Consider the following 16,564-nt stretch of genomic DNA (forward strand, 5'->3'; position numbering starts at 1 on the left):
ATCTGTTTTTATGTGGACACGCCTCCAGTTCATTAAGTATACCTGGTTCTCACCTTAGCACCTCCTCCACCACCTTAGCACCACCCACCTGTCCTAGTCCCTCCTCCTCATGCCCACACCTGTTGTGTTATGATAATGAGGGGGAGGGTATAATTTTACTGTGTCAAAGTGCTGTTTTTCTATTGGCACGTTTGACCCTCAAGGTTTCAGCCTCCAGGAAGAAACTCAAAATAGTCAGAGAAGACATAAAACACCATAAAAACACCATAAAAACACCACCAGGGGGCTTAATGAAGTTCTATCAACCTCATATACACATGAAAAACAGAAAAAGTGCAAAACCATGGCACCACCACTTTAAAGTGAGGAAGGCACTTGCATGGAGGGCCCTGAACGGCATGACCAGTGTATGGAACTCCAACCTCCCCCGTCAAATCAAACTCAGCTTCTTCTGGTAGAGTCTGTTCTTCTCTATGGCAGTGAATGCTGGACGCTGAAGCCAACCCTACAGAAGTCTCTAGACGGGTGCTACACCAGAATGTTGCGTGCAGTACTAACATCAGCAAGAGTCCACATGTTACCAAAAAGATCCTGTATGAGGGAATACCAAGGGTGAACGAGAAAATAGCAGCCAGGAGAATGAGACTACAGGACACTGCCAAAGACATCAAGAGCTGCCAGCCAGCAAATTGGTGCTGTGGGAACCAACACATCGGGCATCGGTCACAAGGACATCCCACGCTAACATACTGTATGTGGATAATGAATGATGCAGGAGCGCAAAGTACCAACGAACTGGCCAGATGTACGGTATGGAGAACCGGGATGACTGGAAGCGACGATGGAGGGCTTGTCTCGTCTGAGGACGACCTAAAGAGAGATTGAGTCGACTCCACCGGCCATCAAATAAGCGGAAAAAAAAATCTCCATGAATATTTTGGGGTGAACTACTCCTTTAAGAGCATCCCCTCTTTTGCAATCCTTCGCAAGGTTTCTCAAACATCTCTCAGTCTGTTTTAGAGTTTTTCGATGGTCGATGGTCTACAGACAGGGGGATCATGTGTCACATTGCGCTGGCCGATATTACAGATAATTATCCCTGGTTATTTGTATCTCATCTCAGCATGTTCAATTCCATAACAGCCAGAGGCGAGGAGACATGATTTCCAACCACTCCATAGCAGAGCAACGATGGCCACCAGCTCCTGAGATTACACCCCCACAGGTCTTGTCCTTTCCTGGGTTCCTCACCTAAATCATTTAGACTGGAAGTAATCCCCCCACCTACACAGAGATGAATTCATAAATATTTTCTCAAATAATAAATGTTATTTATTTATTTTATTTATTAAATACATCTTAATGTCTTGTGTGACAGCATGATGGAGGAAAATGATGTTTTGTGTTATGTAATAATACTTTTTTGTATGTGCACAAAAGGTTGTACACATGTCACATCTCATGATAGAAACACACACAGCACTCAAACACCTATTTATCTCTTGAGGGCGAGATTAGTGCCAAACCCCTGAGGAAATTATGGCCTCAATGCCACAGTTAATGCCATCAATTATAATGTATAGACCTACTTCTCAATATCCTGTTCCACCCCCCTAGGACTAACCCATGTGCACGAAGCCAGTTATTTACAATGGCTGCTACAATACTGCCAAGGCGACAGCATGCTGCACAAATAGGCAGGCACTCCCACACGGCTGGGGGAAGAGATGCCTTGGCACTGACGGAACATCGCTGTCTCCAAACAAACAAAGCAGTACTGCTCTCTGTCTAGTACAAAATGCTCACAGCTCACTGTCTGGGGCATGTGATGACAATGTTTTGGGTTGTGCATGAATATGAAAAGTCATGGGGCAATGGAGGTGTGTGTGTGTGTGTGTGTGTGTGTGTGTGTGTGTGTGTGTGTGTGTGTGTGTGTGTGTGTGTGTGTGTGTGTGTGTGTGTGTGTGTGTGTGTGTGTGTGTGTGTGTGTGTGTGTGTGTGTGTGTGTGTGTGTGTGTGCGCGCGCGCGCGTGTGTGTGTGCGTGTGCGTGTGTGTGCGTGCGTGCGTGCGTGTGTGTGCGCGTGCGGTTCCCCGCCACTCAGGTCCCTCATTGCTTGCACCACAGAACAAATCACTCAAACACTGTCACACATCTTGAATGGCTGTTATGCAAAGGATGTACAGTACATAGCACGCCATGATAGAATAGTGGAACTCTAGCAACGAACATATCAAAATATCATGCATCCTCACTGAGAACGTACAAACATTCCTGTGTCATTCCACCCTTGTTTTATCTCTATGTGATAAGCTAGACATCTTTACATCTTTGACAGCTAACACACCAGATGTTGTTGTAGTTGATGAAGAGAGATAGCCTATTAGAGATAGCCTGCACCTTTGACCCTAGCCTAGAGGAGGCTTTTATGACCAAGGTCATTAAATACCAACCACTCCTACATACCATCTCAGAGCTGGGCTATAGGTGCAGAGTCTGCAGACTATTTGTTTTTATATTTGGCAGCCTATATAGGACATAACCACAGACTGGTTGTTAGAGGGTTTCAACAACTTGAGAAATATCTGCAAACGGGACAAACCCTTAAATTGTTTTTGATCCAATACCCTGCCTAGTTGATATCTGATGTTCTTGCCTTTTGCACTTTTTCTCATAGCCTATATACACTGCAATGTGTGCGAGACCCTCCCAGCTCCAATGTCTGAAAATCTCGTACATAATTCTGAACAGATGTTTGTCATGTCGAGTCTTTGCTGCCCCACATTTGCTTTGCGAGCCCTTTGCAAGAGGACGCTGCCCTTGGCTGAGGCTCTGTGAATGAAGTAGACCACTGGTTCTCAATGTGGGGTCAGGTGAACCCCAGGGGTCCTTGAGGCGGTTCCAGGCGGTCTCCATTTTAATGATTAATAGTTACAGGAACCAAATAGACGCTTATGGGTCTGTAACTCATAAGCGCATGGGTATTTTACTGTGTAGATTGGAGTCCCAGGAAGAAAAAAATCATGGTGGTCAGTGGCCTAATTCAATATCAAATTGTGGGTCGTTGAAATTAAAAAGTCACTGGAGTAGACTGCAGCTTTGGGGTCTGCTTCATTCTTCAACAACAGCAAAGCTACGCATATGTGTGTTCATGTCATGGTCAGCCTAATCTGCCTAGACGTGTGGCCACTGTTGTTTACATACTATATACAGTATACCATGAGGTATCCCCAAAAGTGTGAACATATGTGTCAGTCTTCTCATCAGTCAGTCAGTCAATCAATCAATCAATCAATCAATCAATCAATCAATCAATCAATCAATCAATCAATATTACATTATCTTGCAGGTTCAATTGTGTCCAGCCGAACAGGCCCAATGGAGAGCAGCAGGTAATAAATAAAACCACTCATTATACTCCATAGTATGACAGTGTTGCTTGGCAAAAATAACTGATGTACAAACTAATAACGACATTCATTCAACCAACACATTCTTCACAATAGCCCATCTCTTCATTCATGTCATTTGAAGATTAAAATGGATCATGCTTTTGCTTCTGTGGCCCCTAGACTATGGAACAACCTCCCTGTTGAGGTTTCTCTCAGCTCAATGTGGTTGTCAGAATGTGTTCTATTGTCTTTTACAGCTTCAGTGCTCTATATTTTATCGTATTTTAATGTGTTTTTGTTTTGTTTTGCTATTAACATGTAACATGAAGCCGTTCAGAAAGTTGCTATAGTAATTACTTGCAAAAAGATCATAGATATCTAGCCTATTTGTGTAACAAATACCATGAAGTGAGATACCAAACCATTATCCTACACAGTACAATCCTCAATGCTGGATTTGACAGTATTAGATCCTATGTAGCCTATATTTGGATTATGAAGGGCAGTATTGCAGTTGATTAATGCTGTCTGCCCACTCTGGATCTTTAATTTATGCACTGAATGTGTGTGTGTGTGTGTGTGTGTGTGTGTGTGTGTGTGTGTGTGTGTGTGTGTGTGTGTGTGTGTGTGTGTGTGTGTGTGTGTGTGTGTGTGTGTGTGTGTGTGTGTGTGTGTGTGTGTGTGTGTGTGTGTGTGTGTGTGTGTGTGTGTGTGTGTGATCAGGCTGGTGTGTGTGTGTGTGTGTGTGTGTGTGTGTGTGTGTGTGTGTGTGTGTGTGTGTGTGTGCGTGTGCGCGTGCGCGTGCACGTGTGTACACAGATTAAGCTGAATAAATCCCTCCAAATCCCCATCCTCACCCCACCTCTTTCTCTGTATCTGCATGTGTCCTTCAAAGCCAACAAAAGGGGAAAAACGACTCAGTCAACTGTCTTTTTGTTGGACCTCTCAGTGCACATGCACACTGTGCAGCCTCACAGCACCCTGTTCTGTTAACACCCTACATTGTTCAGTGCTTTCTGAAACAATAGAGTCGGGACAGAGGGCGGAAGGATGTGGCTCAATGCCTCGACTTAACACTGCATGGAAAACTCCACAGTCACACTTTCCGTCAGTGAACTTTGAAATAGAATCACTGTAATGACCAGGAGTAATATGTGACTGCAGAAAACACGCACACAGACACGTACACACACACACACACACGCACGCACGCACGCACACACACACACACACACACACACACACACACACACACACACACACACACACACACACACACACACACACACACACACACACACACACATGCCTTGGGTTTTGTGAGGATGTGAAGTCATCCCACTGGCATTGGTGTAAAGTAACTAAGTACTCAAGTACTGTACTTAAGTGCAATTTTGAGGTATTTTTACTTTATTGGAGTATGTCCAATTCTCAGTACTTTTACTTTTAGGCCTACTCCACTATAAATATTTGAAAACTTATTTTACTAGTTACTTTGTAGATTTAGATTACAAAACACACTAACCACTTCAGCCCTATATATATTTTAGCCATTTGAAAATGCCATGCATTGTGAGCTTGTAGATCTGACATTTTAAAACTAGTGAAAGGGGACATTCTGCATAATGAGAACTTTTACTTTTGTACATTAAGTATATTTTGATACCAATACTTTTGTACTGTTACTCAAGTACATTTTGAATTCCGGACTTTTACTTGTAATGGAGTATTTCTACATTGCTGTATTGATACTTTTACTTAAGTAAAAAAAAAAATAGTACTTTTTCCACCACTGCCCAGAGGATACAGTGTACAGAACATGGCCAGTAGAGGGAACAGGGAAGGAAGTGCCTCAGCCACACACACACACACACACACACACACACACACACACACGCTCGCACCAGGCATTTTCTCATCCTTTCCATTCGAGTAACAGCCTTGCTTGTTTTCTCAGAGATTTCCAAGCGCGTGTTCGATGTAAATTTTGTTTTTAAGTTATAATTTTTGCTGTGGAATCCAAGAGGGGGCGCGACAGTCTGCAGACCTACAGTACGGTGCATGAACACTATCCTATCGAGCATTTTTTTTATGTTCCCCCCCCCCCTCTCCTCTTTGCACAGGGGGAACTGGTGGTCCAGTCAGCGGTCACAAAAGCCTGGATCGACTCCGTTTTGAACCCGCTGACATTTGTTTCGGAAACAGGTTATGGTCGACCTTACAGGACCGGACTGACTGACTGGCAAGTGGCAACCGAACGACCGTTACTGGATAAATTCTGCGAGGACGTGAAAGTGGGATCAGAGCCGAGGAGGCGGACATTATGGGGATGAACAGAGCACGCTGCACATATTTTGACCAGATAACGGCCAAGATGGGATATTTTTATTACATTTTCTGAGGAATGACTCGATGAAACCAAGCCATTTTGCCGCAAGGACGCATTCTTTGAGAATCAATTGAACCGAAGCGGACCGATCGCGAGGCTTATATCTTTTCTCATCTCAGCGCGTCCCATTTATGGTGATGAGAGACGACATGATGATGCCAGCGACATAATACCATAACATCTGTACACTGTAGTAGCCTACTGTTAGAGGCCCTATGATATAGGCCTGGTCTGTAGCCTCCATAAATAACATAACATCTGTACACAGTAGTACTGTTAGAGAGGCCCTATGATGCAGGCCTGGGCTGGTAGCCTATAAATAACACCCTAGCATCCTGATGATAAGAGACTGACACTGGAGGGGAGCAATAAGGACATTATTTTATGCGTATAATAACGCACAGCCTGCTGTTTAAGAGAGGATGCTAGATTGACAATGTGTTTTACTGGTTAATGTTAGGGGGGTAAGAAGAATATTCAGAGAAAGAAGACACCCGTGCGCAATAATAGCTTAAACTAGGTCTTGCATTTTGCCCAGAAGGGGGAAAAATCAATTAAGGGCTCACATGCTTTGATTTTGCCTCAAGTAGCTCTACTGTAACCCAAATGATTCCATACACATCAGTATGAACTGGATGAAGATATGACGCTTAAGTTTTTTTAGCATCCAGGATTACGCGTCCATCCAGCCTTCTTCTAAGTTGTTTACAGCTCACACACACAGCGATAGTGGAGCCGTCTCAGGTTTAGCGTCACCTGCCTATATAGTTTTGATAGAAAATGGGGAGCGACAGTGAGATCTTTAACCGAGAACTGTCAAAGATGTCCGACGACGACCTCCTAGCCTGCTCCAAGGAGGAGCTGGTGAGTCGACTGCGTAAAGAGGAGTCGGAAAAGATCTCGGCTCTCATCCAGCGAGGGCGTCTGATAAAGGAGGTAAATAAACAGCTGCAAGGACACCTCCTCGAAATCCGCGAACTGAAGGTCATCAATCAACGTCTGCAGGAGGAGAACACGGAGCTGCGCGACCTGTGCTGCTTTCTGGACGACGACCGGCTCAAAGTGAAGAAGCTCGCCAGGGAATGGCAGCTGTTCGGGCACCACGCAGCCAAAGTGATGCGCGAAGACCTGGGGGGTTATCTGAAGAAACTGGCCGACCTGGAACGAATGCAGGACGGACTGGTGAAGGAGAACCTGGACCTGAAGGAACTGTGCTTGGTCCTGGAGGAGGAGTGTGTCAGTAGGAGTGACTCCAGCCCCGGCGGGTCGACCGAGCTCAACATGCCGTGCATGGTGGCCCGGGACCTGGGCGATGGAAGCTCCAGCACCGGCAGTGTTGGTAGTCCGGACCAACTCCACCTGGTGTGCTCCCCCGATGACTGATGATCACACCGCCTCGTTCTGGTCCTAATTAAACCAGGGCTACTACTGTAGGCTAGTGATTTGATTTAAATGAAGATAAAGATTTGTGGGAGTGGTGGGGACTGGGGACATGGAGGAATATGTCTTAAGTAGGCTGCAAATATAAATCTGGATAAGCTGGTGTAAAAGCATATTGGTCTTTAATGCTGGAAGAATTGTCTGCCACTGGCTGTCTTTAAGTCCAAGGAAATGGAGTATGCCCTTGACTTCACAAAGATTATTGACTATTTGTATTTACTATTGACTTTTATCAGGGACTGTAGGCCACAGAGACATTTAAAAGGCATTTGCCTGGTGACACTATCTACATTTTGCATTGTTTCTTTCTTTTTTTGTTGTTTTTCTAACAAAGTCCTGTTTGAGAAAATGATTTGTTATTTTCAGTACCCTATTGAAAAAAAGAAAGAAATTGGAGCAAAAAAGTAGGTCGCATATAATTTCATCTCATGCACTGGACTACAGCCTACAGGGAGTAGACGTTTTATATTGCACTGGACAAAGCTAACGTGATTCTTTAAAACGTGGATCCTAAGATTCACTTCAATCCAGTTTTGAGCCATATTAGTCTACTGAATTCAAATAGCACTGAAATAGCTGAAAATGAAAAAAACAAACAAAAAAACACTTTGATATTGCTTTTGTTAGCAACCCGGTAACTATGTATAATAGATTATGCATTCTCTTCCTCAGGTCAGGATTGGAGTGCCACGTGTGCATGATGATTATCACAGTCTGTGAAGGCATGTTGGCAGATCTCACTCTGAGGCCACTCAGGTTTACTCTGGGCAATGGTTGGTGTTTATGACAAAGAGCCATTCTATTTAGTTTAGGTCTTTGATACCGGTGGTCCTCACTCAGAGCCGATCTGCACATGTCTAGTTCTACCAGACACTTTTGTATCAAACTGGAAACCCTTTGTATCAAACTGGAAGGTCTTTACATTATAATGGTTTATATGTGGACCTGGAAGGCAAGCTGTTGAAGTCACTTGTGTTTCCTTTTTTTGTCATTACATTGTTGTTGATGTCACAATTAGCATGTCACAGCTAATACACAATTTGTTTAATTTGACAACCGTCAGCACTCTGATATAACTCATGCTTTGTGTTAATTCTGTAACATTAGAGATATTCTCTTTTACATTTTACCTTGATTTATCAGTATTAGCTTACATTATTATCAAATGTGAATTTCAGTTTGAGTCGTATAGATAATGCACATGGATTGGGCAAGAATTGCTTTGATGTTGGCTGTTTTTGGTGGCTCTGCTGCATTGAAGAGCTTTAAATACAGTGGCTGTGACACTTTCCTGTCTTCTGACATTTCTTTTTATAGTTTATTAAGCCTCTCTGGGGTGAAACAAGGAAATCAAGCAAATGCATCAAAAACATAAAATGCAGTAGACAACACAGAACACACACAAAGGCAAGCATTAGTGTTTTGTGTCACCCCTCTCTGGGGTGAAACAAGTAAATCAAGCAAGTGCACCATCAAAAACATAAAATGCAGTAGACAACACAGAACACACACAAAGGAAAGTATTAAGTGTTTTGTGTCACCCCTGTCTGACTTTGTGTGTATACATTGTTGCATTTACTTGACACCCATTGAATGACTGACTTCTCTCCTTGTTTACTTCGACCTGTTTGTCCTTACAGAGTGTAGTTGATTGATGCTCCTCTCTCCGTCAGACAGGCTGACTTAATGTGTGTTCATCAGTTTTATTTTTGGACTCCTGTTTGCACAGCACAGGCATCTGGAGTGGACAGTAATGCTTTTACCCACTTAGTGACACACAGAAGTCCTTTGACTGCAGCAGACATTCTCTCTCTCTCTTGTCTTGTATCTCTGCTGAGGAGAGAGAGAAGAGAGACAGATGTCTCTCTCTATTCCTCCCTATCTGACCTAAGTTTTGTGATGAAATCCCATGTACTCTTAAGTAGCCTACAGCTTGTCTTATGGAGCGATTCGTTTTGGATAGCTGGAGACGACAGAGAGAACACAGTGTTCAGACATGAGGGTTGTGACCTAGTTACTAAACCTTCTCACCATACATTATTCTGTCCATTGCCCAATACAGTCGATCCTTGTTTTCTCTCGATCGGGCTTAACCTTCCACATTCTAATTGTGTTGGTTTTAAAAATCACCTAACAGCTACTTTAGTGGTAGAACCCTGTTTGAATCCTGATCGAGACCTGTGTTGCATGCACTTAGCCACACAAACATTTAAATAAACTTAAATCGATTCTAGTCATTTAAAGCAGCACTATGTAACTTTTTTTTAATGAATACATAAAATACATACATACATTTGTCCAATCTGTACGGTAGAGTGTGTTAATACAATATAACTTATACAATTGGGGTGGTTGTATTTTGTCTCCCTGCTCTTCTATTGAGACATTTACATCTTGTCAAAGGTCATAGGTCATGTCTCACCTAGACACAAGATCTGACACGGATTTTGACCTGATGGTCAAGATTCAATTTATCCCCTGAGAAAGTAGGCAGGCTCTATTAGCTCAATGGTAACAATTTCAGCACTTGAGCAGGAAACTGGGTTAAAATCAGGGGTAGAAGAGGAAAGTTACATAGTGAAGCTTTAAAAGTATTCAAAGAGTATTACATTTGTTTATCCTCTTTCAGGTTCTCTCCACTATGTGATTCAAAACAGTACGTAACTCATTTATTCTTAAAACTTAAAACATATTAGTGCCAAATTTCATGAGAACAATATTCCAAAAACTCTTTCATTGGTATGCTGGTTGACTTGCAGCAACTCTGTTTGCACACAGCTCTTCACTTTTGCATCTCCTTTATTGACTGGGAAATAGTACAGCTTAGACAAAAGTAAGGTCACAAACCAATTCATTAGTCAAAGAAGAAACAATATAAAAAATATATTAAACTCTTAAAATAAATACTCCGTTAACTAATCTATACTACTTTCTATGGTCCAGCCTTAGTGATTTAGATTCCTTTCATAACATTAGTATATTTAAAAGATTCATACAAACATAGGAATGTTTTATTTCTACGTATTCTATCTTCTGTTATAGTTCACATTGTTTGAGCTTGTTAATGTGTACCATAATGTAACAAAGTAACAGTTTTTCTCTTTCATTAGTTTGGATTTTCACAATTGAATCCAAAGAGCTTATGTAATGGTCTAGAAAATATATTTAACATGCACTGTCATAAAATACAAATATAGAGACTATATATATTTTTATATATATTTGTATAAATTGATGGAAAATAGTGTAATGCGAAAATCTTGATAATGCCATTAATTTCATACATAAGTACTTTATCAACATTCTATAAAGAAAATGAAATGTAGGAAGTGCACTTTTAGCTAGACGTTTGTCAACCCAATATGGATGTTAACAGTACAATCATCACTTTCATCATGGCGATGTTTGTTAAGACATTTTACATAACCGTCAGTTCTAAATGTTAGCATAACCCATTTAGACCTGGAACACCTATACGTTGTTATACCCTTCAAGCCGGGAACACCTCTGTGTGTAGTTGTTGCTATATACAGTATATAGCAACATTAAAATTATTCAGAAAACTTAGATCAGGATTTAGATGGCGTTTTTAGAATCGGCCTCAGGTCTAAATGGGATAAGCTGACATTCACAGTGTGAGGATAGTAGGGGAGTGTAAAGAGTGATCTGATTGGTCCCCGCTGCTGCTGCTACGGCGATGAGCGATACCACAGGGCTGGGGGTTCCGAGGCTGCTGGGAAGTCGCTTGGCTGGTGGAGGATGCTGGGGCAGCCATGGGCAGGAGAGAAGCAGTGGTGTCCAGAGAGCCAGATGGGTAAGTGAAGATCATACTGGCTGTGAACGGAGTGAGAGATGGAGTAGACATGAGGACGGGGGTGTGGAGGGTTTCAGATTCAGCTCCCACAGCAGCAGAGGCACTTGAGGTCACAGGTTTGACAGGGAGAGTAATTTTCGGTTTGGGCTTCTCCGGCTTTGTTTGAGATCTTTTCGAGGGCCCAGGTAGGTGGGCATCCTCTGGCTCCATCTTGACACCTTGTAAAGAGGGCAGAGCCGAGCGGTAGTCCGAGTCTGAATCGGATTCCTCAATCTTGCAGATGGGCCGGTGAGCTTCCAGGATCAGCTCCAGCTTGTCCTTCTGCTTCTCCAGTTCAGCGATTTCCTTCTGCAGACGAGCCTTATCACCTTCCAAATCGTCAGTTTCCTGGGTGAGAGAAAATGGAAACAATTACAATCTTCATTGTAAATTATTTCACAACTAAAGCTTAATATCACACAACCATCAAGGTTAACATTGAAACATTTGTGTAACATTCACTCACAGATTGCAGTGTGTCCGTCAGCTCACGACGTCGATTACGGCATTTCGCTGCTGCCAACTTATTCCGTTCTCTCCTCACACTGCGTCTCTGTAACTCTTCTGAGGACAACTGGTGGGAATGGAGAAAAAGTTTAGATGAAGACAAAACGGAAAAAAAAGAAGAAAAAACATATACTGTATGTGCACAGTGAAATAACAGGGTTACATTAAAATGGCCATATTAAGTGACAAGACACTGTTTCAGGTCTGTTTCATAACCATGTTGCTTCAGGCCATCCTATACATTTCAAAGCCACTGCTGTGCAGAGAGACATGAAGTGACTAAACATGTCACGAGTGAAACACTACCCCCATGTGACTGCACTTAGTCATCACAGTTCAACAGCGATGGCGGCTCAGTGATCTTGAAATGTATGAGCCTTTGTGCTGTTGAAACCCCTCGACTCTGATTACGGTACGTTCAACAGTAGCGTCCGGAACGCTCGATTCGGCCCATAGTTTCCCGCCCTTCTAGGATGATGAGTCACACTCGGATCCAAGCTGTGACTCAGGTGTGAGTCATAGAAAGTGACTTGCCCCTATGAGTCACATGATAGTTCATTTCCTGTACCATGAAATTACAACTCCAAGAGAAAAAATAATTAGAATTGGTATAGATTCCATAGTTTCAGTGAAAGCAAAAGTGATATTTGTAAAAGCCTATAAAAGGTGTCTAAAACCTTAAGGTACGTATATAAAAAATTGAGACAAGCTGAAATGTAGATGGCATCAGTATTAGTAATTTACCAGGTTCAACTTGAACAGTTTTGTGTGCTCTCTATTATCTATATGTTTTGTTATACTTTCTGATACAAAATGTTTCTGTACTTGCAATGGGGAAGGACTTTGTAAGCCAAAGTCCAAGCACATGGCCACAAGTTCACTGTGTTCTCAGCATGCTCCCAAAGTTAATACTGTCACATTCTGTCAATACTGTAAGAAATGGATAGTGCTATTACTTTTTCTAAATCCACATATTCTATTGATCTTTACTATCTAAGTAAATGGATCCACTTAGAAACGCTTTTTATTGGTCATTCGCCTGGCCATGCACATTCAGGGGAAATTGCACAGCCATGTCAGACCATTACAGGATATTACACATGTATGACACATAGATGATCGTGCCAGTCTCCACGGCGCTACCGACTCACACCCAACCCACTTCAATCCGAAGATTAACTCTTGTCAATATTTTGTGTTGTATGTAAAGTTCCATAGAAAACACTAAATGCCACCTCATGGCTGTTGAAAAGGTCATCTAACAGAGTGTAGAAATGGACCCTAACCCATTTGTAACTCAGAGATAGTGTACAAATGGAAGCAAAGGGACCCTTACGGTCCCTTTGCTTCCATTTGTACACTTTCAGAGTTAAATTAACACTCAAGATTGTACTATGTATCATGTAATCACAATTCCCTTACATGCTCATCGTTCCTGCGTCTGGTTGACCCCACTGAATGTGAAGCCGCTCTTATGACGCCTGGCCGAAAGAGGTGTGGTTGCGAGGGGCCATGCATCAGAGGACGGGCCCCTGGAAGAGTTGAGTAAGGGGGCCGAGGAGATTGCGAAGGGCCTGGAGTAGGAACCAGTGGTTGCACCATCCACTGGAGGTCCTGGTTGGTTGTAATGGCGTTGAGACTTGGTACAAAATGACTGCTGCCTGCCATGGTAAATTTCTGTAAAACAGGTCAAAGTTGGTGTTGTTTGTGGAGGGTGGAAAAAGCAACATCTAACATCAAGCATTATATTTGATGTGTAAAATGTTCAAAAGCAAGCAGGTACAGAAATGGTAATGCATAGAAGCATATAGAATGATATGACCTTTATACAACTAGGTATTGATTGTGTCAAACGTTATTCTCTTGAAGCCATTTCGCTGTTTTTTGGCATAAACATATTTTTGAGTCAACAGGTTTTCAGTTTTCTAGTTTAAGGCTATATTTTATCTAGAGCTATACTGATTTAACCACTTAAACCCCAGCATCCTTATTGTGGGGAAGGCTTTCACAGAAAATGGCAGATAGACAAGCTCACATTAAGAGCTTGTAGATCGGCTATTTTCAGCGAAAGCTTTCCCCACAATAACAGAAAAGACTCCAGTCACCCATATGGCGTTTAAGTGGTTAAATCCTGGCTGTACATCGGTGCCGACAGACAGACAGAGACCTACCTGGTCCTGTTGTGTGGTTTGGGTGCTGATGATGGTACCCAAGGATGGAGGAGGTGACCCAGTCTCTCTGGTGGGGTACGGTGGATTGCCTCTCCCATGGTTTCCAAAGTTCCGATACATCTTTATAGTTCAATAACTGATCCGGTGTAAGATAATATATCCGATTAATGTGTCCCGGTAGCTACGAGATTCAGGATAGAGTGTCTGTGCCGGTTTCGATTCTCGTAAATAATTTCAAACGTGGGACAAACCCACCTTGCTGTTGTAATATGGCAGAGTCCAAAGCGGTGCCTCGTTCAAGGGGAATAAGGAAGAAGAAATGTCCAAACGTCTTCTAGAATAGCTCCAAATCCTTCGCGAGTGACGTTCAATACACCTTACGTTGTACAGTTATGTGTGTTTGAGTGAGCATCTGGGAATGATTTTAAGTTTATAAACTCAAAAGGAATAATACTAGCGCTTGTTACGCCCCTTTACGGGAAATAGCGTCGTCTTCTATTTCGCACGAAACTTACCACGTGCGTGATGACGTATGTGACCATATTTGGTGAGAGTTTCCTCCAGAGAGAGGGATTCCTTTGACAGAGAGGGCCTGCAGTCTGCCTCTGCTGTCTGTGTTGTGATCAGTGGTGGAAGAAGTACTCAGATATTTTACCTAAGTAAAAGTACCAATACCACAATATAAAAAAAACTCTGTTACAAGTAAAAGGCCTGTGTTCAAAATGTTACTTGAGTAAAAGTACAAAAGTATTGGCATGAAAATATAGTTAAAGTACCAAAAGTAAAAGTACAAAAATGTTTGAAAATAGCAGATCTACCAGCTCACCACGTGTCGCCTTGCGGCGCGTTGTGAGCTTGTAGATCGGCTATTTTCAAATAGCCTATGTATAAAATAGGGCTTAAGTGGTTAATGTATGTTTTATAATATAATCATTTATATCTGCAAAGTAACTAGTAACTAAAGTTCAAAGGAACACTTCATACATGTATATGTATATCAGTATAATAGCACAGTAAAAAGTTAGTCATTTAACAATCATAACATGAATGTTAGTGACTGAAGTTACAAAAAGTTAACTGAAGTGTAAGTCAACGTTTTGTGGCTGTGTCTAATTGTGTTGAGGTTTGGCAGGCACTTTTACTTTACAAACCACATCAATCGGTGCAAGCCTGTGTAGATGAGTCAGCCTATATAGACAAATACCATTGAATAATTTCACCGTCCTTTTCAGCGATTCCTTTGTGCACCAGATCAATATAGTCTGCAGAGTAGAAAAGGATGAAAATGAAAATAAACGAGGGAACGTATGGCAGACAGTGAGTTGGATCTGTCACAACAGCTGCTGATCTTGCACTCCCAGAGGACCCAGTTCCCGGCACAAAGTGATTCGTCCTTGCTGCTGACTGCTGCACCTCTGTCTCACATTACTCCTGATGCCTCCCTTGAGGATCAGAGACTTATGGGAGTCAAATTGATTTCCAAGTAATACAAACAAGAAATTACACTATATAGAATTACAGTGTGTATTACAGTACAGCGTATGTCTATATATTTCTATTTATTTATGTATTTATTTACTTACTTATTTTTTTTAAAATATATATAATTACATAATATACATATATTTTTTTTTATTATATCTTTTTTTGCAAAAATAATCCATTTAGGACAAAGGAGATCATGTCATCTTCACTCACTGAATGCTGAATGAATTTCACTGCCATTGTTTTAATCACTTTGCTCTTATCAGCAATACCAGAAACATGACATATTACTTGGGAATGCAGCACTCACAATGTCCCTGTTTCCATCTGAGTTATAATTGTTATTTCAAAAGTCATATGACTTGAATGAAATGTGAGACTCCTTAGGCTGCTTGTTACTGCGTGACCTATTACATTTCCAGCTCCATTGTCTCAGATGTCAACACTAACCCTCAGCCATATGTAAGGAAACACATGTAGGTTCTCCAATACCTCAGGCATGAGTATTTCTTATCAGTGAAATGTGGGGTAAAGGTGAATAGTCTATAGCTGTGAGTAAGGACTGTGGAATGTCATGATGACACACCCACTGTGGCTCTGATGGCATGTCACGGCATGCTGTCTGTCTTCATCATCGCAGGCATCAGCTGGTTCTTTTTTTTCGTCTAGCTTTGCTGAGCGCACATGCTCTTTTTCACCTTGTTTCACATTTGTACAGTTATTCATACCTGAATGTTGACTGTCCTCTGCTATCAACACTTCAGCTGAAACATTTGAGGGGTTGGTGCCTTGCACAAGGACACTTTGAAAGTACATGTTGAACAGGAGAGTACTACTTTCAGTTACTTTAGCATATAATATTAATATTATTATTATATGCTATTATGATATTATTAAACAATCTAATAACTTATGTAGAAATAATATCTTCCTGGTAAGGTTAAGCTCAGCTAGCAATGTTTTAATAGATGCATTACATTTCTCATTTAATTTGCTAAAATGGAATAAGGGAAGAAGTGGGAAGATAATTCGTTTTTCCCTATATTTCCCCTAAAAGTTACAGTTATCCTGAGGAGGCCTTTTATAGGCTAATTTGTGGATCAACTGGGATGCCTTTACACTGTACTCACCCAAATTTCACCACATGCAAGCCACCCACACATCTCACCCACACACATCACACCCACGCACACAGCCGCACGCGCGCGCACATACACACACACACACACACACACACACACACACACACACACACACACACACACACACACACACACACACACACACACACACACACACACACACACACACACACACACACACATACA

General features: G+C 41.9%; 2 protein-coding genes across 3 annotated transcripts; one reads left to right on the plus strand and one right to left on the minus strand.

Annotated features, from left to right (window-relative positions):
* Positions 1-5,316: 5,316 nt before the first annotated feature.
* On the plus strand, positions 5,317-8,509 carry ccdc85b (coiled-coil domain containing 85B). Its single transcript, XM_080415355.1, has one exon. It carries the CDS (start codon positions 6,561-6,563, stop codon positions 7,161-7,163), a length of 603 nt encoding a protein of 200 aa, XP_080271481.1. The 5' UTR covers positions 5,317-6,560; the 3' UTR covers positions 7,164-8,509.
* A 1,409-nt stretch (positions 8,510-9,918) lies between these two features.
* On the minus strand, positions 9,919-14,138 carry fosl1a (FOS like 1, AP-1 transcription factor subunit a). 2 transcript variants are annotated; one of them, XR_013932206.1, is made up of 5 exons: positions 13,752-14,138; positions 13,003-13,257; positions 11,540-11,647; positions 10,726-11,421; positions 9,921-10,691 (listed from the first exon to the last, which is right to left on the minus strand). XR_013932206.1 is itself a non-coding variant. In XM_080415383.1 (4 exons), the coding sequence occupies exons 1-4, from the start codon at positions 13,869-13,871 to the stop codon at positions 10,849-10,851; spliced, it is 1,056 nt and encodes a 351-aa protein (XP_080271509.1). In that variant the 5' UTR covers positions 13,872-14,138; the 3' UTR covers positions 9,919-10,848. The 2 variants fall into 2 exon arrangements, 1 of the variants encoding a protein (XP_080271509.1); XM_080415383.1 differs by having other exon boundaries at positions 9,919-11,421.
* Positions 14,139-16,564: the final 2,426 nt, after the last annotated feature.

Source organism: Gymnoscopelus braueri (assembly GCF_963280865.1).
Source record: "Gymnoscopelus braueri genome assembly, chromosome: 20".
In the NCBI taxonomy this organism is placed as follows: Eukaryota; Metazoa; Chordata; class Actinopteri; order Myctophiformes; family Myctophidae; genus Gymnoscopelus; species Gymnoscopelus braueri.